The following is a 24,955-nucleotide window of genomic DNA, read 5'->3' on the forward strand; positions in this document are numbered from 1 at the left end:
TTAAAAAATTAAATTATTTGAAGATTTGTTAGAATGCCTGGTAAACATTGCGAAAATGGAATGGAAAGCTCTTTCTCTAAATTTAAAGTTGTACTCATCAGCTATACCACTTACAATGTAACGTATGATGATTGACAGAATGTGATACCGATAGCCTAAGACCATCGATAGAAATTGATGGTTCATTTGAATTATCGCCTGAATAAAGATAAGAAACAGGATTAAATGCATGGAAAACCTTCACCTTCACCTCCTGTCTTGTCTTTTAAGGTTGAGAATCACCAAAGCAATTCTCTTATCTATTGAAATTATTTGAAGCATTGTTCTCGTAAAGTGAACTGTTGTCAAGATATTTTGAAATAATATAGTAAAGCACTCTCCATGGATCTATAGATCTTATTTTTGCAAAATACCTCGGTTTCTATTAGTAATAGGAGAAAATGTATAGATTCTATGTTTGTCCATCGAAGTTATTCCAAGCATTTTTCTCGTAAAGTAAACTATTCCCCTAATATAATGACTTAAGTCACTGTCTAACCCTCAACGATTTTGTCAACCCCATTTTCAACAAACATCTAAGTTTCTATTGGTCACAGAAAAAAGCTTATACAGCAAATTTATAGATCCAATGCTTGTCCATCGAAACGTTTCTTAGTATTTTCTTCATAAAGTAAACTCTTCTCAAGATATTTTAACTTAAACTACTGCTTAACCCTCCAGGAATCTGTCGACTCCATTTTTGTCAAATATGTCTGTTTCTCTTAGTCACAGGACAAAATATATAGTAAGCAAATTTATAGATCCAGTGATTATCCACCATAATGATTCTTAGCATTTTTTTCGTAAGGTGAACTATTTTTGAGATATTTTGACTTCAGCCATTGTCTAGCCCTCAAGGACTCTGTCTAGATTTTTTCCAAATATCTTGGTTTCTAATAGTCATAGGAAAAAATTTAGACGAAACAAATTTACAGATCAAGAAGAAAGACAAATATTCAGAATGTCATCTTCCAACAACTTGGTTATACTATCTTGGATTTGGGTAAAATTATGATCATTTTCATCATGACCGTAAATGCAATGGTTAAATAAGTCCTACTCTGTTTCTACGGTGCTGGTGGTGTCTCACATAAACTAGTGAGTTTCCAAAGAAAATCCAAAGTCAGATCAGGTGAGCTAGGAGTCCAAAATACTGGATCTCCTCCACCAATATAGTGGGAAGAGACGCTGGACGTAAAAATTCAATTTTCCACAAGACTTTCTTAAGTGTAGATATTCTGGAACATAAAGTAGTTTGTAGTTACTAGTGGAGCAATGGTAATTACGGAATTTTCTTTACAATTGTAGTATCTTTACGTAACATAAAAACCAGACATGTACAGTTATGGTACAAAATTGTCGACAATTTTAAACAATTTTTCACCATCATCTCATCAATTTTTCCCAATCATCAATTTTGATTGATGAGTAGAGTCTTTTACCGTGAGTGTATATCTATAATTCGACTGTCGATATATTAAACGATTCGGACAGTGAAAACGAAAACCGTCGTATATCGCAACAGACAGACGGGGAATTTATGAAAAGGTTCAGACTGGGCCAATAGTAATGTGAAAGTCTTCTTTAAGATATAAGTCCATTCATCGCAAGTATAGTGATTCGATGGTACTGCTTGATATAGATGGTATGGCTCGACTGAATTATAAGAGAAGCAAAACTAGTACTATATTATCTACGCTCTTAATTTATTATAGTAATCTTCTTCATATTTTGCTAGAGTGTGCCTCTGGTATATATTCATTCTTCATCTGAAGGCATTTTGCTACATTTGCAAATTTTTTTATTTTGTCTTTTTTTTCTCCGATGGTCGGAAAAGCCACCCAATAAAATTTCTTAATTCTCTATGACTTTTTGTAAATACTGATTTTTTTTTCTCGAAGATTACTTGTTTTCTAGCTACATATACAAATATTATTTTACTTACAGTACTTGCACTTTAATACAAGTGCAGAATATTTAACTTGTTGCTACAAGTGTATGAAATTCTTTTATGTTACGGGAAATCAGAACACTTGGAGATATAATCAAATTACTTGTAACTTGCAGACTTGTTTCAATTGTAAAATTTATATTATAGGCCTCATCAGGCCTCATTCATTCAGGCTAATCAAACAAAACTAGTTTGCTCGATGATTGGATGGAATGTCTGGTCAACTTTTTGAAAATAGCATGGAAAGCTGTTATTTATTTAACATCTGTCAAACTAAATTTAAAGTTGTACTTATCAATTTATTATATACTATGCTAATTAAACGTTTGTCCTAAACCACCTCAAATTTGACACTTTTTGCTATTTTGCCTAGTGTTATCACGACTTCACGTCTTTGACAGAGTTAACTGATACACATAGCTTAAGATCATCCGAAAACCAATGATAATTGAATTGAATTTTTACGTTCTATCTTCTCGTTTTGTCTTGTCTCTTAACGTTCGTGTATCATCAAGACAATTCTCTTGTTTAACGAAAATATTCTAAGCATTCTAAGCATCTCGTAAAGGAAACTGTTTCTTAAGATATCTTGAATTAAAGTGACTTACTAAATCTCCATGGATCTGCCGACTTCATCTTTGCGAAATATCTCAATTTCTATTACTCACAAGAGAGTTATTATTAAACGCAAATTTACAGATCCTACGCTTCTCTATCGAAATGATTCTAACCATTTATATCGTAATAAAAACTATTCTCAAGATATCTTGACTTAAGCCACTGTCTGATCCTCCATCACTCTGTCTACCTAATTTTAACTATCTCAGTCTCTATTATTCACAGGACAAATTTACAGATCATCAAAAACAACAAATGTTTAAAGCATCATCTTTCAAGAACTTGGTTACACCACCATACTTGGCTAAAAATATAAGCAAAATTTCCGGTAAGCCTTTTCTTTAAGGAATACCTGCAAATAACATAAGTTATGATAGCTCGGTAATAGATCAAGTTTAATCAAATTTTTATCACTATTATCTGCTTATAAGTTGAAAACTACTAGACCACAGGTTATCCATGTATATCCTAAAAAATTAGGTTGCTGGAAGATTTGATGGAGTATTTGGTAAACTTTTTGAAAATGGAATAGAAAACTGCTGCTTTAAATTTGAAGTTGTACTCATCAGCTGTATAATTTACTGGGTAACCTGTTTATTGAAAATTTGTCCCGAACTTGTTTAACCCGTAGCTACTATTGATGGGTCCTGAGGACCCATCATATTTTTAAATAGGGTATATTTTTTAAGTTTGGCAACATTGGATACTCGCTATCTCGGTACTCCTCCGCAATACCATACGCGTGATTTCGCCGGCATAGATTCATACTTCAGTATTCGTTCGTGTTTACTGGGTCCTGAAAACCCATCAGTAGTAAATCGCGACATGTTAATAACTGCTTATTGGTTTGAAAGTATCTATTTCGTTGTTATTTTTTGCAAGGTATTTATCTATTTCACAAGAATAGGTACTAGTGGCCATAAGGTATAAGTTAATAGATATAAAATGTGTTTTTTTACTATCTTTCATTAAATGCAACGCAATGGCGTCCAGTTCTAGGGCATTGTTAAAAGATGCGTTAAGAAATATTTTAGAGTCTGATGACTTTTGGGAAAGTACGGAAGACTCAAACTAAATGGGCTCGAGCAAGAAAAGTGTATCCGTTGGTGTTCCAAACAGAGAAGCTGTGTTAGAGGAACTAAAAAGATTGGCTGAAGAGAGTGACGAAAATGAAGAGGACAATGAAATACTGAGCGACCACAATTCCGAAACAGAGCAAGAAAACTCCGATTCGGAAGAAGAAGAGTTGCCCATCAGGAATAGCTGGTATGGGAAAGACAATACCAAATAGTCAAAAACAGCAGGTATTAGAGGTAGGACCCCTGCTTATAATTTGGTTACTATCTTGCCTGGCCTTATTGGCCCTGCTCGTAATAATCCTCCACGTGAGCCTGTAGATGCTTGGAGTCTACTAATTTCTAATGAGATGATACAAAAGTTAGTTGATTTTACCAATTTGAAAATAACCTCCACCAGAGAAAACTATAAAAAGTCTAGAAGGTTTGCTCAGTCACAAACTAAATTTTGGCCTTCGTTTACTGAAAATACCAACATATGTGAAATCAAGGCGTTTTTTGGGTTGTTGTATCTTCAGTCCATCTTTAAATCTAATCATGAAGATGTCCGTTCTATGGGGGCAACTGATGGGACAGGAAGACCTATTTTTCGTGCTACTATGAGTCTGGCCAGATTTTCGTTTTTATTGAGCTGTCTCAGATTAGACAATGTAGGAACCCGAAAAGAAAAACGGACAAGTTGGCCGCTGTGTCAGAATTATTTGATGAGTTTGTAGCTAGATCAAAGTCATGTTATTCACCGGGAATTTACCTAACTATAGACGAAATGCTTGTACCGTTTCGAGGAAGGTGTGGATTTTGGATGTATATTCCGAACAAACCTGCCAAATATGCAATTAAAGTGCAGGTTTTGGCTGACGCTTAAATGCATTATCTCGTAGATGCAGCGATTTATGCCGGTTCCAAAATAAAAGTTAATGGTGCAAAAAAGCCTACATTATCAAATCCAACAAGAGTAGTTTTTAGGCTTGTGGGGTATATTAAAGGCACCAACAGGAACATCACCGGGGACAACTGGTACAGTTCAGTGGAACTCGTCGACGAATTCAAGAAAAACAGTTTGACGTACGTGAGAACCTTACGAAAAAATTAAAAATCTGTACAATAAAAAATGTGCGATTCATTCATCAACGTTTGGATTTACTTCTTCAATCACTATAGTGAGCTATGTGCCAAAAAATAGTAAAAGCATTTTATTACTTTCTAGCATGCATCATGACAATTCTGTCAACGAAACAACCAAAAATCCGGAGATAATTCATTTATATAATGAAACAAAATCTGGAGTTGACGCATTAGATGCGAAATGTGTGTTGCATTCAGTATCCAGAAGAACTAACCGTTGGCCAATGGCAATTTTTTTGCTATATTGAACATTGCAGGTATAAATTCTCGAGTATTGTACCAATTTGCATCAAAAGGTGAAGAAATAAAACCATACTCATTTATCAAAACTCTTAGGAAGCAATTAATAGATGAATATTTGCGACTCAGAATGGCCAACAAGAAGGTGCACTCAAATGTACGAATCCTCATTGCTGAACTTTTGGGGGTTGCGAATCCAGTTTCTGAGCAGCCTCAAGGACCTCCTGAAAAAAGTAAAAGAAAAAGGTGTGCCATATACCCCACTAACAAGGATAGAAAAACTGCTATCCAGTGTGACATATGTAAGTTACCCATTTGCAATCAATGCTGCAAGAAATTGTGCCCTAAGTGTTCTGAAAAATAATTTTAGTTTTTTTTTCGGTTTATGTATTGTAATATACCCAAGTAATTTTAAATTTTTAAATAAAAGTTTTTTTTTATTGATTTTATGGCAATTTTATTATTATGGGTCCTAAGGACCCATCAGTAGTACATATGTAATAAAAATGTACGGTAGTAGTTCAGGGTTAAATTTGACTCTTGTTGGCCAAATTATAACATGACATTTACATTGACAGAGCTAAGTGATACCCATAGCCTAAGACCATCATTAAACAATTGATGGTTTAATTAAATTCACCTGAATAAAAGTAAGAAACAGGATTAAATGCATGAAAAACCTTCGCGTTCACATCCTTGTCTTGTCTCTTAGGGTTGAAAATCACCAAAGCAATTCTCATATTTATCGAAATGATTTTAAGTATTGTTCTCGTAAAGTGAACTCTTGTCAAGAAATTTTGAATTAAAGTGATGCACTAATTCTCCATGGATCTATCGATCCCATTTTTGTCAAATTCTTACTTACGGTTTCTATTAGTCATAGGAGAAAATGTATAGGTTCAATGCTGATGGCACAGGAAAAAGCTGATGTAGCAAATTTATAGATCCAATGCTTGTCCATCGAAACGTTTCTTAGTATTTTCTTTATAAAGTGAACTGTTCTCGAGATATTTTGACTTAAACCACTGTTTAACTCTACAGGGATTTGTCGACTCTATTTTTGTCAAATATGTCGGTTTCTTTCAATCACAGGACAAAATATATAATGTAAGCATTTACAAATCCAGTGATTGCCGACCAAAATGATTATAAGCATTTTTGCCAAATATCTCGGTTTTTGTAAGTCATAGGAGCAAATTTAAAACAAACAAATTTACAGATCAATAAGAACGACAAATGTTTAAAGTGTCATCTGCCAACAACTTGGTTTATCATTTTCATCATGATCGCAAATGCAGTGGCTAAATAAGTCCTGCTCTGTTTCCACGGTGCTCATGGTGTCTCATAAACTAGTGAGTTTCTAAAAAAAATCCAGAGGTATCAGGTTAGGTGAGCTAGGAGTCCAATGTATTGGATCTCCTCCGCCAATATAGTGGGAAGAGACGCTGGACGTAAAACTTCAATTTCCCGCAAGACTTTCTTATAAGGATCACGGGTAGACACATATATTCTGATAAATGCCTTGGTAGCAGAGTGAGTTTCATTAAATATTTATCAATAATATCTGCTTATAAGTTACCAACTTATAACACAATCACTACAATTCTTACAATTGTGTCAATAAATTATACAAGTGTAGATATTCTGGAACATAAAGTAATTTGTAGTTCAGTTATGGTATGGAATCAGACATGTACAGTTATGGTATGGAATTTTGTGTGTGTCGTAATTTTAAACAATTTTCCACCTATCTTGATTGATGAGTGAATTAAACGATTCGGACAGTGAAAACGAAAATGGTCGTATATCGCAACAGACAGACGGGGAATTTATGAAAATGCTCAGAATGGGCAAATAATAATGTGAAAGTCTTCTTTAAGATATAGGTCCATTCATCGCAAGTATAATGATTCGATGGTACTGCTTGATATAGATGGTATGGCTCAACTGAATTATAAGAGAAGCAAAACTAGTACTATACTATCTACACTCTTACTTATTATTATAATCTTATTCATATTTTGCTAGAGTGTGCCTCTGGTACATATTCATTCTTCATCTGAAGGCATTTTGCTACATTTGCAAATTTTTTTTATTTTGTCTATTTTTTCTCTGACGGTCGAAAAAAGCACCCAATAAAATTTTCTATAACTTTTTGTAAATACTGATTTTTTTCTCAAAGATTACTTATTTTCTAGCTACATTTACAAATATTATTTTACTCGTACTTGCAGTACTTGCACTTTAATACAAGTGCAGAATATTTAACTTGTTGCTACAAGTATATGAGATTCACTTATGTCACCGGAAATCAGAACACTTGTAGATATATTCAAATTACTTGTAACTAGCTTGTTTCAATTGTAAAATTTGTATTATAGGCCTCAGCAGGCCCCATTGATTCAGGCTAATCAAACAAAACTAGTTTGCTCGATGATTGGATGGAATGTTTGGTCAACTTTTTGAAAATAGCATGAAAAGCTGTTGTTTATTTAACATCTGTCAAACTAAATTTGAAGTTGTACTTATCAATTTATTATATACTATGCTAATTGAACGTCTATCCTTACTACCTCAAATTTGACTCTTCTTGCTATTTTGCTTTATGGAGAATCTTCATGTTCTATCTCCTCGTTTTGTCTTGCCTCTTAAGGTTCGTTATAATCAAGACAATTCTCTTGTTTAACGAAATTACTCTAAGCATTTTTCTCATGAAGGAAACTATTTCTTCAGGTATCTTGAATTAAAGCGACTTACTAAATCTCCATGGATCTGCCGACTCCATGTTTGCCAAATATCTCGGTTTTTATTAGTCACGAAAGAAAATTTATAAAAAGCAAATTTACAGATCCAACGAAATGAATCTAAGAATTTTTATCGTAAAGTGAACTATTTCCGAGATATCTTGATTAAAACCATTGTATGACTTTCCCTGGCTCTGCCGATTTAATTTTTACCCAATATCTCAGTTTTTATTACTCATAAGATAAACATTGTTAAACGGAAATTTATAGATCCTACGTTTCTCTATCGAAATAATTCGAACTATTTATATCGTAAAGTAAACTATCCTGACACCGCAGTAAACATCTGCAGGGGTTCAGCAACCTGTCAGGCGCGTCTCCAGGTGGCGGATAGGAGAACGGCCGGAAAACCAGAAATGGTTCCGGTTAACGGTGACTATAAGGGAAGCCAACGGGCCTACACCCGTCCGAGCCAACTGAAGGTCATCGTCGCGGACCAGCTATACACCGTAAACCGTCCATTCGGCGCAACGACCCCCATGATCCTGAAAGGGAGCGTGGGGTACGTGCTGATGAACGGCACGGGGGTCTGGGCTTAACCACCCGGACCGCGTGGTGAGAACACTATAAAATCTCCCAATTCCTAGGGTATGGCGCGCGCCAAGGGATGCAAGACTGGGGGGAAGCTCAGTCACTAGCGGCCAACCCTGGGGAACAAGGCGCACCCCAGTGTATCCAGCCTTACCCCTGCATGCGGCGCTCTGCAGGGGTGGACCACCCTTTCCCTAGCTACTCGTGGGAACATCTAGGATGGACCAAAACAAAAAAACCAAAGAAGGGGGCCAAGAGCAACCTTTGCCAGCAATGGCGGCACCTAAAGGAACCGCTGTTGAGAAGTCAACGGCGGGGCCGCAAGGAACCGCCGCTGAGAAAGCAAAAGAGGGACCTGCCGGGAAGAAACGACCGTCGGGGGCTCAAAGACGGAAAGCCAAACTGTTGGCGGCCAAGGGAAGGGGGGGGACGGGGCCCAAAGAGGCACTGACACCCACCCAGACCAAGGCCAATACGAGCGAGACGCAAAAACGACATCGCTCGGAGGGAGAAACTCCGCCGGAGTCAAAAAGACCCAGGAAAAAGCCCAGGGGCCCAAGACGGGAACCAGGGCTGTCCTATCGGGATGCTGCGGCGGGGCTAAGAATGGCCATAACAGCCAAAAAATACCCCGAGGCATTCGTCTCGGAGGAGCAGGCAAACACCCTAAAGGGCTGGCTGCTCAACAAAACGCTCGCTCTGCAGAGCGGATCACAAATCGCGCCCAAGTTTGCAGGCGTAAGCCACGGTGGGGGAATCCTTCACATCACCTGTGTCGACGAGTCAACTAAAAATTGGCTCGTCGGACTGGTGCAGAAGGAAACTCCCTGGGAAGGGGCTGAACTCCAGATAACGGAGGACGGCAAACTTCCCAGACCGGTGAAGGCAATAACATGGGTGCCGGGACCTACTGAGGAACCGAAAGCACTCCTACACAAGCTGGATGTTCAAAACATCATCAACACCAGCTTGTGGAAAGTGCTCGACATGAGGAAGGACCAGGACGACAAGGGTTGCCTGGTAACGCTCCTCATGGACGAGAAATCCTGGGCCAAAGTAAGGGAAGCGAATCAATCGCTATACCTCAACTTTGGCAGCATAAAAATTAGACTCTTGGCCGGCAGCCAAGAGAAAGAGAAGAGGGACCAGGCAACCCCTATGGAAACAGAGGGATTGCCAGGAACCTCTTCTTCCTAAAATCGCTCTCCGCAATGGGTGCGAGGCTGATACAAATTAACCTCCACCACTGCAAAGCAGCCACTGCGGCCTTACAAAAATGCATAGCCGACAACAATATTCAGATAGCCCTGATTCAGGAACCTTATACTTATAGGGGCCAGATAAGGGGACTAGGAAACCTCAACGGGAGACTAGTGTCAGACCCAAAAGAGGGACCTAACCTAAGAAGCTGTATCTTTATAAGAAAAGATATAGAGGCCACACCGCTGTGGGAGTTTTGTGACAGGGACACAGCGGCGGTCAAAGTACAAATCAAAACAGCGGAGAGGAGCTACGATACAATAATAGTATCAGCATACTTTCCGCACGATCAACAAGGGGAACCACCTCCGACAACAGTTCGGAGGTTGATAGACCATCAAAGATTGGAAAACCTTATAATAGGCTGTGACGCCAATGCTCACCACACTATCTGGGGAAGCACTGGAACAAACAAACGGGGCGAATCATTATTAAATTACTGTGCTGCCTCCGGTCTAAATATACTTAATGTGGGGGAGGAACCGACCTTCGTCAACATACTCCGCAGAGAAGTAATTGATCTAACCATTGGCAAGGGACGCATCTGCGACCTTGTTAAAAAATGGCATGTATCTGACGAACCAAGTTTGTCGGATCACAGGTACATAAGATTCGATCTAGAATCTATGGATACAAATCCGGAGACCTACAGGAACGCCAGGAAAACGGACTGGGACCTCTTCAATGAGATACTAGGACGCGAACTGGAAAACTGTCCAACGGAGGCAAAAGACAATGTAGAGCTCGAAGTGCTGACAGAATCAGTCACTGAGGCTATTAAAATTGCTTTTGAAAACCCATGTCCACTAAGCAAACCGCGTCAAGCAGGGAACACCTCATGGTGGAACCAAGAATTGGGCGAGCTAAGGAAGACAGTAAGAAAGCTTTTTAACAGAGCCAAAAGAACTGGCGAGTGGAATCTATACAGACAACACTTAACCAGGTACAATGATGCTATAAAAAGAGCAAAGAAAGAAGGGTGGAGGAAGCTATGCCGGGACCTAACAGAGACACCAGCATATGCTAGACTCCACAAGGCAATATCCAAAGGGCCACGACAAACCCTAGGCTCTTGTCTAAAACCCGATGGAGAATATACGACAACCGAGGAAGAAACGCTTGGCTTAGTGCTGAACACGCACTTTTCGGGATCGAAAATTCTCCACCAATCAGAACATACCCAGGACCCAACTCCTATCATTCCGAACAGGGGCAAAAGGGAACACTGGGAACTAGCGAAAAAGGTAGTAACCTACGAGAAGGTTAAATGGGCGATAAACAAACAAGCCTTCAAACCATTTAAGTCTCCCGGAATGGATGGCATAATGCCAGTCATGCTACAGCGGGGTAGCGAACTGCTGCTGCCTGCACTATGTAAAATAATGCGGGCAAGTCTAGCCACGGCGCATATACCAGAGAGTTGGAGGGAAGCAAAAGTAGTATTTCTACCAAAGACGGGACGCGACTCCTATGCGAAACCTAAATCCTTTCGACCAATCTGCCTTACATCATTCCTCCTAAAAACAGAGGAAAAGCTCATAGAAAGGCATATCAGGGACAATGTATTACGGGTCAACCCTCTACATCGACACCAGTATGCCTACCAAACAGGTAAATCTTGTGAATCAGCGATTCACGAGATAACCCAGAGGGTCGAACAATCTCTGAATAACAAAGAGATCGCCCTAGGAGCTTTCTTAGATATTGAGGGAGCATTCGACAATACGTCATATGACTCAATCAACCGTGCGATAGCAGCACGAGGAATACATCCCATGATTGGCGGCTGGATAACCCAAATGCTAAATCATAGGAAAGTAGCAGCAAATCTCAACAGCACAACGGTTAAGGCCAAAGTGTGCAGGGGAACACCGCAAGGGGGCGTACTGTCACCGCTGCTGTGGAACCTTGTATCGGACAGCTTGCTGATACGACTGGAGAGGCAGCTTATCCTTGCTATAGGATATGCTGACTATATAGTCATCCTTACACGAGGGGGTAGTCAGGCTTATGTATTCGAAAAAATGCAAAGAGCCCTGACTACTGTCGAGCACTGGTGTGAGGAAGAACAACTAAGGGTAAGCCCCACAAAAACTACTCTGATTTCCTTTACCAAAAGAAGGAAACTAGAGCCCATTAGAAACATAAAATTTTATGGAGAAAATCTGCGACTTGAAGACGAGGTCAAATATCTAGGTATAACCCTGGATAAAAAACTCAGCTTCAAGAAACATGTAATCCAAGCTACAAATAAAGCCACGAAAACTCTTATGTACTGCAAGAGAATATTCGGTAGATCATGGGGACTGTCACCAAAAATGGTACATTGGATGTACACGACAATGGTTAGACCCATCATTATATACGCAGCACCTATATGGTGGCATGCGGCGGAAAAGAGGACTGTAATACAGATACTCAACAAAACACAACGAATAGCATGTCTGGGCATAACAGGAGCGATGTTAACAACGCCGACTGCTGCCCTAGAGAACCTGATAGGACTAAGCCCGCTACACTTAGTGGTACGGGCTAAAGCTATAACGGGGGCGAAAAGACTGCTGTCAAATGGCGCAACAATCCTATCGAAAGATGGGCACAATGCCCTATTTGACAAAATACAGGACCTTGGGCGCCTGGCCCTAAGAACAGACAGAACCAAGGTCACATACCTAGACAAACCTTTTATCATCAAAGAAAAAAGGGGACCACTGGACGCAGAAGCGAACAGGCTCAGGCAAAGAGGTTACTCAGTATGGCACACGGCAACCAAACGATCCAAGATCGGGGTAGCTGTGGGCATGGTGGAGGACGAACAACAGGGCAGACAACTTATGCTAAATCTGGGCCTCGAAACAACAAATTTACAGGCAAGCATAATAGGAATTCAAACCTGTGTCCAACTGATGAGAGAAGGGCTGCCAAGAGGCAAAACCTTCGCAATTTTCACAGGAGACCAGGCTGCGACACTTGCACTACAACAGTTCGAGACTAAGTCAAGGACTGTGCAAAGCTGCTGGAAGGATCTCAGGAACCTCGCCGAAGCGCAAAATAGGCCAGAGATAATCCTAGCAGAGAATATGGGCAACAATAAGGCTGCAAGAAGGGCTATCCAACTTGCAACTCAGGGAGCCAGCAACAGCCTGGTAGGCCCTGAACCAACATGTTATGTCAGCGATAAGACCTGGAAGAGGGAAATAGGAGTCTAAAATAGATTGATGGATTTCAACAATTTAATTACATGCAAATGCAAATGCAAATACATAAATAATGGCTCGGTAATAGATCAAGTTTAATCAAATTTTTATCACTATTATCTGCCTATAAGTTGAAAACTACCAGACCACAGGTTATTCATGTATATCCTAAGAAATTAGGTTGCTAAAAGATTTGGTGGAGCATTTGGTAAACTTTTTAAAATGGAATAAAAAGCTGTACTCATCAGCTGTACAATTTACTATGTAACCTGTTTGTTGAAAATTTGTCCCCAACTTGATCAAATTTGACTCTTGTTATTTTGCCGATTTTATAACATGACACGATGATCATCAATAAAAAATTGATGATTTAATTAAATTATCACTTTTTATTCAAGTGATAATTTAATTATAAGAAATGGGCATAAATGTATGGAGAACCTTCACGTTCACCTCCTGATCTTGTTTCTTAAGGTTGAAAATCACCAAGGTAATTCTCTTATCCTATATCGAAATGATTTTAAGTATTGTTCTCGTAAAGTGAAGTATTGTCAAGAAATTTCGAAATAAAGTGATACACTAACTCTCCATTGATCTATCGATCCTATTTTCTGCAAATACCTACCTACGGTTTCTAAATTAGTCATAGGAGAAAATTTATAGGTTCAATGTTTGTCCATCGAAGTATTCATTATTTCAAGCATTCTTCTCGTAAAGTGAACTATTCCCCTGATATAATGACTTAAGCCACTTTTAAACCCTCCACGGTTTTGTCAATCCTATTTTCAACAAATATCTCAGTTTCTATTATTTACAAATGAAAATTTATAAAAAGCTTATTTACGGATTCAATACTTAAAACAATACAACAATTCTTTTTCAATTACTTCAATACGATAAAGTGAAATATTTTTGTAAAGAATGTATAGACAATCAATTTATAGATCCAATGTTTATTTATCAAAATGAGAAAGTAAACTATTCTCGAGATATGTTGACTCAATCCACTGTCTAACTCTCCTTGTCTCGGCCAACTTCAATTTTACCAAATATCTCATTGTCTATTATGTCACAGAAGAAAAGTTATAAAAGATTCTAAGTATTTTTATTGTAAAGTAAACTATTATTGAGATATTTTGGCTTCTACCACTGTCTGTCTCTTCTTGGCTCTGCCGGCTTCATTTTTACCAAATATCTCGATTCTTATTAGTCACAGGAGAAAAATTGTAAAACGCTATATTATAGATCCAAAACTTGCCTTATTATATATACCATATATACCATATATAATAAGGCAAGTTATATATTATTATATAACTTGTATGTGGTATATATTATTATATATACCAAATATCTCGGTTTTTATTAGTCACGAAAGAAAATTTATAAAAAGCAAATTTACAGATCCAACGAAATGATTCTAAGAATTTTTATCGTAAAATGAACTATTCTGGAGATATCTTGACTTAATCCACTGTCCAACTATTTTAAGTAAACAAAGCGTGGAACGTCGTTAATCACAATATATCCCGGATTTAAAGCTATTAAACCGAATGGAACTTAGTGTCTGTACCAATTTAACCGATTTCGTGTACAGTGGGGGGTCGAGCAATAAGATTTCAATCAAATGGCAACGGATGGTTTCCAGACTGGATTCGAATACCAACTAACTTTTTAAGTGTTTAAAGTAAAACATTCCTGAACGATTTTACCTACGTGCCTCGTTTAAAATTCCCTTCCGGATTGGCGGGGTTGCCCTGATATTTATTGAGCTTCCCCAAAAAAGTTTTGTTTATTTTATAGTTTGATCCAGCGGGTATTTTATTGAGAAATTGTCTTAAAGTACAATATTTTTTTATTTAAACCTAAAATGAAAATAAAACATCTTACCGAGGTTTGTGACTTCACAAGGCAAAACGACTCGGTCCTGATCCTTGACTTTAAACACTTGGCTTGACGTAAGGAATGTCGGCAACGTGGATGGATCCACCTTGATGTTCGCTTGGCTGGAGTCTGGAAAAACGACCAGAAAAAATCAAATAAGGAAAACCCACCGGGGTGTGAGAAGTATAGCGTGAAAGAGTCTGGAAAATTGGTGTATTAGTGAAAGAATGTGAATAGGGATAAATGAATTGTCTGAGGGTGTATTTTGGAATCATTTTATAAATTTTAACATTTTTGTGTTACAAAGAAATGAAATTACAGATAAAAGTTTTCTCTATTAAAATCATTCTAAGCATTTTTACCGTTAAGTAAATAGTTTTTAAGATATAATCAGATTTAAAAGTACTACGTTTTCCATCCATCCATCGCTTAGCCGAATCCATTTTTACCAAATATAACAAAAAATCCTTAGAAGTCAGTATCATAAATTCTAATCTATCATAATGATTTCTATTGTTTTTATAATAAAATTAACCAATTAACCAACTGAAAGTGACCTACTTACTCATGACCCAGCCAACTTCATTATTAATTAAATCAATACTTCAAACTTTATTAATTTAATACAGGTTATTGTTTACAATTATAGCAAACAATAAACACCCTTCCAACTAAATAACACAAAAGAAAACATAAGTTTTAGCCGTAGCTATATATAAACGTATTTTTTTGTTTTCAATGAAAGCTAAGAGAGACGAAACTTGTCTTATCCCGAGAGAAAAGTCATAATGGGGGGTGCTTCAGCAACGAAACATTTATCGGGTACAATAGAGCGGCTTCTTACGAGATAAAGGATCGCTATTACCGCTTCTATAATTAAACTTTAAATCGCTAAACTTGAGGCCAAGTTGAGATGTAGTGGAGGTTTTGTTCGAGAAGTTCTTGCCGCTGTCTTGTTTGTACCGCGCATTGATAAAACATTTTTAAATCTTGTCTTCGGGATTTATATGAAAATTCAAAATAAACCGTTTTTTTTTTAAGAAAATTCGAGTTTGTGCATCATGTGTATTTAAGTTATACATAATTTGCTGTCAATGAAATCTACCACCCAGCTGACAAAAATCAAGCATAATTCTGACTTTACTCCATGCTTGTTAGTCTAAATCTAGCTTAGTAAAGTAAATTTTTTAAAAAGTCTGTTTGCTTTTTAATCTAAAATGCTCTACTTACTATATAAAGGATTAATATTTTTATCCAGCCAAGAAACTTTTTACAAATTTTCAAAGGAAAATGTTTGAGATTATTAACTCCAAATATTTTAGCAATTTTTCTTTATTAAATAGAAAACTAATAAAGTTAGTGAGTTCGAAATAAAAATCATTTAGTATCGTTGAAAATTAGTCCTCTCCGTCTTTTAATGAGAATGTTTTTAATAAGAGTCTTAGTTTTACATTAGCTTCAAACTGTAATAATAACCTGAAGGAGATTATAGTAGGTGCTAAACTATCCAATCCACACTTACAAGGGTCTTGAAAATTATTTGCTAAAGAAATAATTCACCAACAGAACTCAAGAAATCTTACCAAATCCAAAAACATAGCAGGTACTAATATTATTAGATGTCTAAGAAAAAACGATTATTCTGATTCTGTTCAAATGCTGGCAAAGGGAACAAGGTTGTTATTTTAGACAAAGCAGAATATTTTACACGAGTTTATGATCCTATTGAAAATAGCACATATAAAAAGATATTTAAGACCATTTTAACAAAATAGATCTCGTAGATTAATATAGTATTACATAATTACAAGCGCCTTGTTTTCTATTCAGATAAACTGAAGTTTCAAACCTAACAACTCCTAAATTAAATTGTTTAATGAAAATCTATAAAACTGGCAAAAAATAAGACCCACTATTAGGCTCTTCAATGTACAATATTTCAAAGTTTTTGGTAAAGCAATTTGAGACGTTATAATTACCTTGTGCGTGTTTTTCCTTATGAACGAAATTCGATAGTCGGTATTTTCTTTTTTTTTATTTGAAATATAACTTCAATATATTTCGAAATAGCGTATGCCAGGTAACATGAAATATAAACAAATCTCAAGAAATCCGATGCAGGTGAACATCTCAGTTGTTGAACATGTACTAGTCGTTTAATGAATTTACTTATTTTACCAAAAAAAAAGCAACTAATACCTACATGCCTAACGGCTTATTTGAATCGTTACAAAAAACTTCTTCTTACTGAAACATTAATCTTTTGCGCTTTTCTAAAAAATAATTTTCCTTCATTGGTTATTGTATACTAGTAGCACAAAGTAAGTGGTATTTTCATCGCCAGACGAATTTAGGGAAAAATCTTTTTAGTTCCTATTATCCTAGATTATAGCATAGATATCCTAGATATCCTAGTACTCTTTTTAGTTAATATAAATACAGTTCAATTTCATGTCTATTTATTTGACTAAATAAGAAATAAAAATTTAAACAAATAAATTCACAAAATTCCTTATCATTTTATGAATTTACTAAATACTGATGAGACATTGAGTTTGGATCTAAAGTATGTGAAAATTATTCTGACATGAAAAACATCATTTTAAATATTTTAAAAAATAAAAATTTTCATTCTAGGTAAAAAATATAATTATTATGTTTCAACAATTATAGTTTCATAACACATATAAATAGTCTTTACAAAATTCGCCTTTAGCAAGTTAACATGTTGCTTAGAGCAGTTTTTTAGTAGTCTTTGAAATGATATGAAAACATTTTATTTTTAAGAATTTCTTACTGAAAAACACGTTAAATTACGAATATGTAAAATTAACTTAAGGGAATTTGACTTTTGAGTAAAAAATTTGTTTTATTTAAGTAGATGCCTGACTTACGTTAATATCATTTGATAAATACTAAGGTTCTGTACAGTTTTGTGGTTTTTCGAAGAAAAGGATACAATACTCATTTAAGTTATGCCTTTAGAAGGAATTAAAGTTAAATATTGTTCTATGCCGAGGGTATATTCCTTGAAAAAATAAATTTTAGTCTTACATGAAAAGGAACGGAAAATGTCATTCTTTCATTTTATAATAATAATTTCTACACAAATAATTTTTGTATTTATTATTTTTTAACTTTACGGTTTCATAATAAAAAGAAATTATCCTTGATTAGGATGTTTGCAGGCTACTTAGGCCTGTTTTTCACTAGCAGCTAGAGATGATATGAAATCATTATACTTGACAAGAATGCGATACGAAAAATACCTTAAATTGTTGTGACGTAATACCCAATAAAATAAGTAACTCTTTAATAACTTTTTTGTCAAGCACCTGGTCAGAGTGATGTAAATTCCCAATTGTTATAAACACCTATATCTTCCAATGTGTTTGTAAATCTGAAAAAGTTTAATTAATATTGTAAAGTGTGGAGATGTCAATTATTATAGTACTAAAAATGCAAATAAATATTATATTTCTTTTGCCAGATTGCCTCATGCGCGGGATGGACCTTTCATTACGACTCCTAAAATATATAATCCCTTTCCTGGAACTGTTATAAATTCTAAAACATTGCCAGTATTTCACAAAGCTTTAAAGCATATATTGTCATACTACTCTTTCTACTCTTTGTCCCAATTTTTTTAATTGTAGTTTTATTTGATTATTTTATTTGGCTAGTACTAGTTTTAATTTTAAAGTGATAATTTCGATACATGTGTACCCTATGTCCATGGAAATGAATGAACTAAATTGAATGGAATTGATTTAATTCTTCTTAGGTCTCTCGCATCATGAAAAATCAGTCTTTTTAATAGGTTAACAGCCTGGACAAGGATGTCATGCAAATCAAGTTCTACTTGTAGCTACAAAAATTACTATCATTCACTTGACTATAACAGTCACCATTTAAAAAAAATAAAGTCATTTAATAACACCATGTTATAAACCATACTAGGCAGTTAGTTTCTATAAATAAAAAAGCTTCTTTAAGATTTTATGAGGATTATTGTTCACTCCAAAAAATACAATTTGGCTTTTAAGCAAAAAATGAGCTTTATTTGAAAAAAAAAGATGATTTACTTTTAAGCCTCTTTTTATTATTGATGTTTTATACAGTTTTTGTAGTTTTCCCAAGAAAAGGGTACAATATCCATTTAAGTTTTGCCTTAAAAAGCAATCAAAGTAATTAGTAGCATTGTGCAGTAGGCCAACTCCTTAAGAAAATAAATTTGTGATACACATTAGAAAAAAAAGAAAATATCATTCTTTCATTTCAGTAAAAACCATAATTTCCACACAAATAAATAACCTGCTATTAGCAGGTTTTCAGCCTGCTTAGAGCAGTTTTTCTTCAAAATCTATACAAGCAAATGTTCTAGTTATTGAATAAATACTATTCGTTTGACGAATTTACTTATTTTATCAAAAAAAAAACTTTTCACAAAATACTTGTTTTTCAAGTATCAATGCTGTTTAAAGACCTACATGTACAAGTAGCTACATGTGTAACGACTATTACGATAATTCTTATTTGATTTGTTATCTGAAACTTTGCCAAACAATTCAGACTCCTAAACTCCTAAGAGTTCGCAAGCTGAAACATTAACCTCTTACGCTTTGTGTGTAGTATTCCTTATAATTCCTAATGAATCTCCTTCACTGGTTGTATGTTAGCATAAAGTAATTGATATTTTCATGGCAAAATGAATTTAAAAAGAAAAATCTTTTTTGATTCATAACATAATTGCAGTTCTATTTATTGTCCAATATTTTCACTATAAAGAAACCAAAATTTGGAAAAATTAATTCGAAAAATTTCTTATTATTTTATAGATTTATAAAATGCTGTGACATTGAGTGTTCACCTAAAGTTTGTCAAAGTCATTTACATTCAGCTATAAATTTTATTTTGAAAATGTTTTCGGTGGCAAATATCATTCTTTTGTTTAAATTAGTACAATAATTTTTAGATAATTAGCAGGTTTTCATGCTGCTTACATCAGTTTTTCAGTATCTCGTGAGATCATATGAAAACATTATGCTTGACAAGAATTCGGTACGTAAGAACACGGTAAATTACTAATATATTAAATTTATTTTCTGGTTAAGTACCTGGTCGAAGTAGTTCAATTCTTCTTGTATCTCTCGCATCAAGAATTAGGGAGTCTAAATTTTTTTTTTGCAATAAGTCAAGGCTGGAAAAGCATATTATCCAAATCAAGTTCTTCTAACAGTGGCTACAAAAATTATTAGCATTCAGTTTTATTTAGTCAGACTGTCATAGTACATCATTTTCAAAAACAAATGGTCCTTTAACACATTATTAAATTTAATGTTTCATACAGTTTTTGCAATTTTGCTAAGAAAAGGGTACAATATTCATTTAAGTTATGCCATTAGAAGCAATAAAAGTTAATTGTATTCCTGCAGTAGGAAAATTACTTAAGAAAATAAATTTGTGACTTTTATTTTAGTAAACATAATATACTTAATATACATAATATACTTTCTACACTAATAATGACTATATTTATTATTTTTTATACAGTGTCATCACACATAGATATTTTACCTAATAAAAAAACTTGCTGGTAGTAGGTTTTTCATTTCTTTAATATTGATATTCGAGAGTGTATTAGTAATTATTTATTTAGTAAGGTCTCATATATTTAATCAAATAGGCACACAGGGTTAATCGGACATGTATTGACACATAAAAGGGCCAAGGAAGCAACTAAGACAGATCGCATTCTTTTCAAAGTACATTTTAGTAATAAAATTGTAATAATCCGAAAGAGGTCTTTCCGAAATTTGAAACAAAAAATATCTACAATATTTAGCTTCCTTAGCAGTTGGAGCATGACTTCCAAATGCAACTATCTAAGATATTTGACAACACATTTTTTCAGATTTCTAGTGAGCCATGGTAATTTTAATATATATTTATGTAAAGTTGAAATAAGGGACTCATATATGAGATTGTCACAACTAGTCAACTGGTAACTTGGACCACGTTTTCTTTGCGTGTAAAAATAATGTTGACGCATTGTGATATTTCTGCATAATAAATTGAAAAAGCTTGTCTTACTTACTATGTCTCATACTTCGCTTATGGCGTGCGTAATTGCGAATGATGGAATGAAAGCAGCAATTTCTTAACATTTTTCAAAAGGAAAATATAACTTGGAAGTACATTCTCTCTTATAAAATTTTCGTTTCTTGGCGAGCACAAAAGATGTTGGTCAGAGCCTCCCTGTATTTTGTCTTAAAAAAATTGGGTCCAGGACCTTAACCCTATGTAGGAGCCTTAGTATTAATCATTATCTTGCACTGTTGCTCTTTTATTCTTTTTTTTGGAAGTTAAATACAATGATAATGGAATATTAAATTACTCAATAGTAAATTTGGTTAAATGCTTTAAAAACAATATTTTTTGTGTGTTGTTATATTGAAACAAGTGGCTCAATGTACCAAGCAAAAGGCTAAAAAATGAGAAAAAAATTATATTTTGTAGTTTTCCTAAGAACAAGATACCATATCCATTTAAGTTATGCCATTTAAAATAATAAGGGTTTATTATAATACTATGCAGTCGTCGAATTATTCGAAAGAAAAATTTGTGACTTACGTAAACAACAGAAGAAAATCTTCTTCTTTCGTCTTTCTTTTGTTTCAGTGAAAATAGTAATTTCCACAAAACTATGACTATATTCATTATTTTTTATAGTTACAGTTCAATAACAAATAAAAATTATCTTCTTATTATCAGGTTTTTATGCTATTTAAAGCAGTTTTTTAGTAGCCTCCGAGATCTAAAAACATACTTGACAAGAGTTCGGTATTAAAGAATACTGGAATCAAAAATATCAAATCAAAGTCATGATAAAAATTTTTTTTATTATCCTGCTATTCTATCCTTAAATTAGTCAACTATTCAGTTTCATTTACGATTGGAAGCTGCAGAGGATAAAAGTGGAGTAGTCACAATTATCTGATCAACGCAGGGCGTCTCATTCTGGTCATTATTTATAATGCGAAGTAGTTTATTTGGTAGTTGTGCGGTGATATGTCGGGGCCTAATATTTAACTGAATTGAAAGAGTTAGTTTGTGCGTCCTACAAATGTGTTGCCGGATATTTTTGTGAGATAAGAAATATAGCCAATATTTGTCGCATACTCGTTTTATAAATTCACTCTGAATAAAAGGGCAGTACAAATCATAGGGCTTCTGCAAGAAATCTCCGAAATCGAGTAACATATCGAGCGACTGTCTGACCAATAGCAGAGTAAATCTGCAGGTGCCTTTCTGAGGTAACATTAGAATTTCTAAATCCTGAAAAGTTTGTAAGAGAGGACATGAAGGTGGCTAAACTCTTTTACGAAGACCTTTTCTAAGTGCACCTCATGGCTGGCTGCAACAGGAATCATCTGCACATTTCACAACTTTTAAGTAACAAATACTGGGATTGAATCTTCATGACCGTGATTTTTGGTAACAGTGTAAATAGCATCTAAATTGTAATTTAGGAAAGATGAACTGCGTGATTCTTTACTTTGCAATAACGCGGATTTTTTATCTGGCCCTCCATTTACAAAAATAATAAAAATACGTTTTGCTTTATTTGTATTAGTTTCTATCAATTTTATTTAAAAAAGTTTTGAAAAAGTACGTACTAGAATAAAATATTCGCGCGAAAACAATAAAAGTTTAAGTTTTTGCGCTACATAATGCAGGGATCGATACCCACCCTTCGCTAATAAAAATATTAAATAGGCCACTATTGTTATTATGGACATATAAGTCGCAATCTGTTTTTGGTTTAATAGTTTTCAACAACATTATCCAAATTCCTAAAACCCAGTCAACGGTGTGTATATTAGCGAGAAGACAAAATAAAGAAGTTCCTATATATTAAGAAATGAAACAGGTCTTTTATTAATACACTTAATATAGCGTAACGTCCATCTTTGTTCCAATGGTAATTCCAGGTCATCTTGAAGATCATTGATAAGCCCAAGTTCTCATAATTATGTTAAAAAGTATGTAGAGCAATTAAGAAGAACAATTATGTTTAATTTAAAGAACATGTAGCGGGAATTATGGAGGAGTTGAAAAAGTCAAGTTTGGTTAAACATGTCTTAAATACTGCCCATTTTGCAGGAATAGACAACTTAAAATTATTTATATTAGTTAACAACAATCGAAAATTGGATGCATAGAAAAGTTTAACAATATTCAACATTTAAAAAAAAATAATTTTAAATAGGGATAAAGATCCAATCCCTAATAGTGTTTTTTTTAAAGATAATAATAATATTAGCGAAACAGGTATTGAACAAAAAATAGAGAATTTTGGTTAGTAGTAAAATTGGTTTCTAATTTGAGTATCACACAAAAGGTTCCGATTATAGAACAATTATGTTTAATGATTTAAGAGGAATTAAATAATGTAAAAACGTCCTAATTACACCTTAATAAGAAATTTTAACTCTTTTATAAAATGACTTTTTCTCACTCAAAACTAGTAAAAAACATCTTTCCCACTTTTTCCCCTAGAAAAATGCAAACCAGTTTCGTGTAATGTCACTCTTTGAAAAGTTATGTAGCTACTACTAAGTAATTGTATGTTCCCCCATAAAATATGACCGCGAGCTTTGTGCATAAGCTATGCATTTTATTACAGTTTTATTACAGCTACACCATTATTTATTTAGTTTTACCTACTACAGCAAATAAATGACTTCTTTTTGGGGCCCACTTGGCACAAATAATCGCATGTCTAGACAGACAATGCCGGATAACAACCGTAAGAAAAACCACCAAACTAACAATGACGTTTGTAGTGGGGTTTTTTGGGATTTTATGTCTTAAGAGGCGATTAAAATAAATTTCCTTTCGGGGTTAAATTATAGCGAGCAATTGACACACCCCTAACTGAAAAACATAAAAGGAAACATAAGTTTTCTCCCAAAGGAGGAGATATATAAAGTTGTTCTAAACAAAGGCTACTAAGGGTTAAATAATAAATTGTTTTTGTCTAATTAGAAGTGTTATGCATTAATCGAAATACCTTAGTTTATATAGAATATTTATTAAAATGTCTATCAAATTCGTTGGCTTTTTTCATATGCCAAAACGTATGTGTTTTTGTACTTTTGATAAAATAATAAATAATCAATTAAACGTCCAATTATAGATCTCAAATATATTGTAATATAAGGCCAAGATTCCATGTGTATTGCCTGTATTTATCAACTATTTGAACTATTTCCTTGATAGATTTTTTGGTTCCGAATAACTGGTTTTAATTATTACTTAAGACTTTTATTTGATTTTTTTTCACACAGAGAAAAAAGTTTATCGAGCAATTTCCTTAATTACTAATCACAATTTCCTACTTAAACTAAAGGTAACTTCTAACCCTTATCCCTTAACCTTTCCCTAAAACTATTCAGGGCATACCGCAATAATAATTGGCATCGACCAAAAATGATAGTACAAAAGGTCGATTCTCGAATGAAGATTAATAAGGGCGAAAAGGGATTGACCCCTTGCCCGCACTCAGGCACATCTTCATCCCTTGCCTCCCCGGAGATTCGAATTTCGAGAACATTGATTATCGACCTTTTTCCTTTTGTCCCACTCGTGAAGGTATTAGACAAGGGCTTTAAAATATAAGAGGCCTCCGGGAAAAATGGGTTACGGAGGATAAAAATTGATATTAGATCATGTAATCGGCTCTCGGTCGGCCTTTTAATAATGAAATTCATCGAATTCTCCCAATAAGACAGAGAGGCTTTGTCTGGTTTGTTAAACCGTCACGGCACAATATCTTCTGACATTTCGCGAGTAACTCAAGGGGCTGGAATCGGGTTACTCCCGACCGTTCTTCGGAAGCGTTATTAATTTTCATTTCAAATTGCCCCTCGTGCAACGTAATTTTCAACAGTTTCGGGTCAGGGATAATTATTCGAAACAATTCGAAGGTATGAGGGTTTAAATCTAAAGGGGTTGATTTTCCATTTCCAGCTACAGTTATCATTGTCACCTGTTTAATAGTCACGTTTAATTACAAGAGTATATTAGAGCGTCGTACACTTTTAAGTTATGCATGAAGTTCAATAAATATGTTTATTTTCTTGTTGTTTCCCTTAACGATAATTTATTTTCTTAGGATGTTTGTTTGAAATATATTTTTTTCAACAAGGAATGTAATCTTTCTAA

At 34.8% G+C, this 24,955-nt stretch overlaps 1 protein-coding gene across 1 annotated transcript in view; it reads right to left on the reverse strand.

The window, feature by feature from the left end:
* Positions 1 to 24,955, reverse strand: part of LOC126733584 (limbic system-associated membrane protein-like) — a 607,444-nt gene that overhangs the window by 130,664 nt on the left and 451,825 nt on the right. The window contains exon 3 of the mRNA XM_050436933.1: positions 14,732 to 14,854. Within this exon, the coding sequence (XP_050292890.1) occupies positions 14,732 to 14,854 (123 nt within the window). The remainder of the gene's footprint in view (positions 1 to 14,731; positions 14,855 to 24,955) is intronic.

Source organism: Anthonomus grandis, chromosome 2, assembly GCF_022605725.1.
Source record: "Anthonomus grandis grandis chromosome 2, icAntGran1.3, whole genome shotgun sequence".
NCBI classification, from domain to species: Eukaryota; Metazoa; Arthropoda; class Insecta; order Coleoptera; family Curculionidae; genus Anthonomus; species Anthonomus grandis.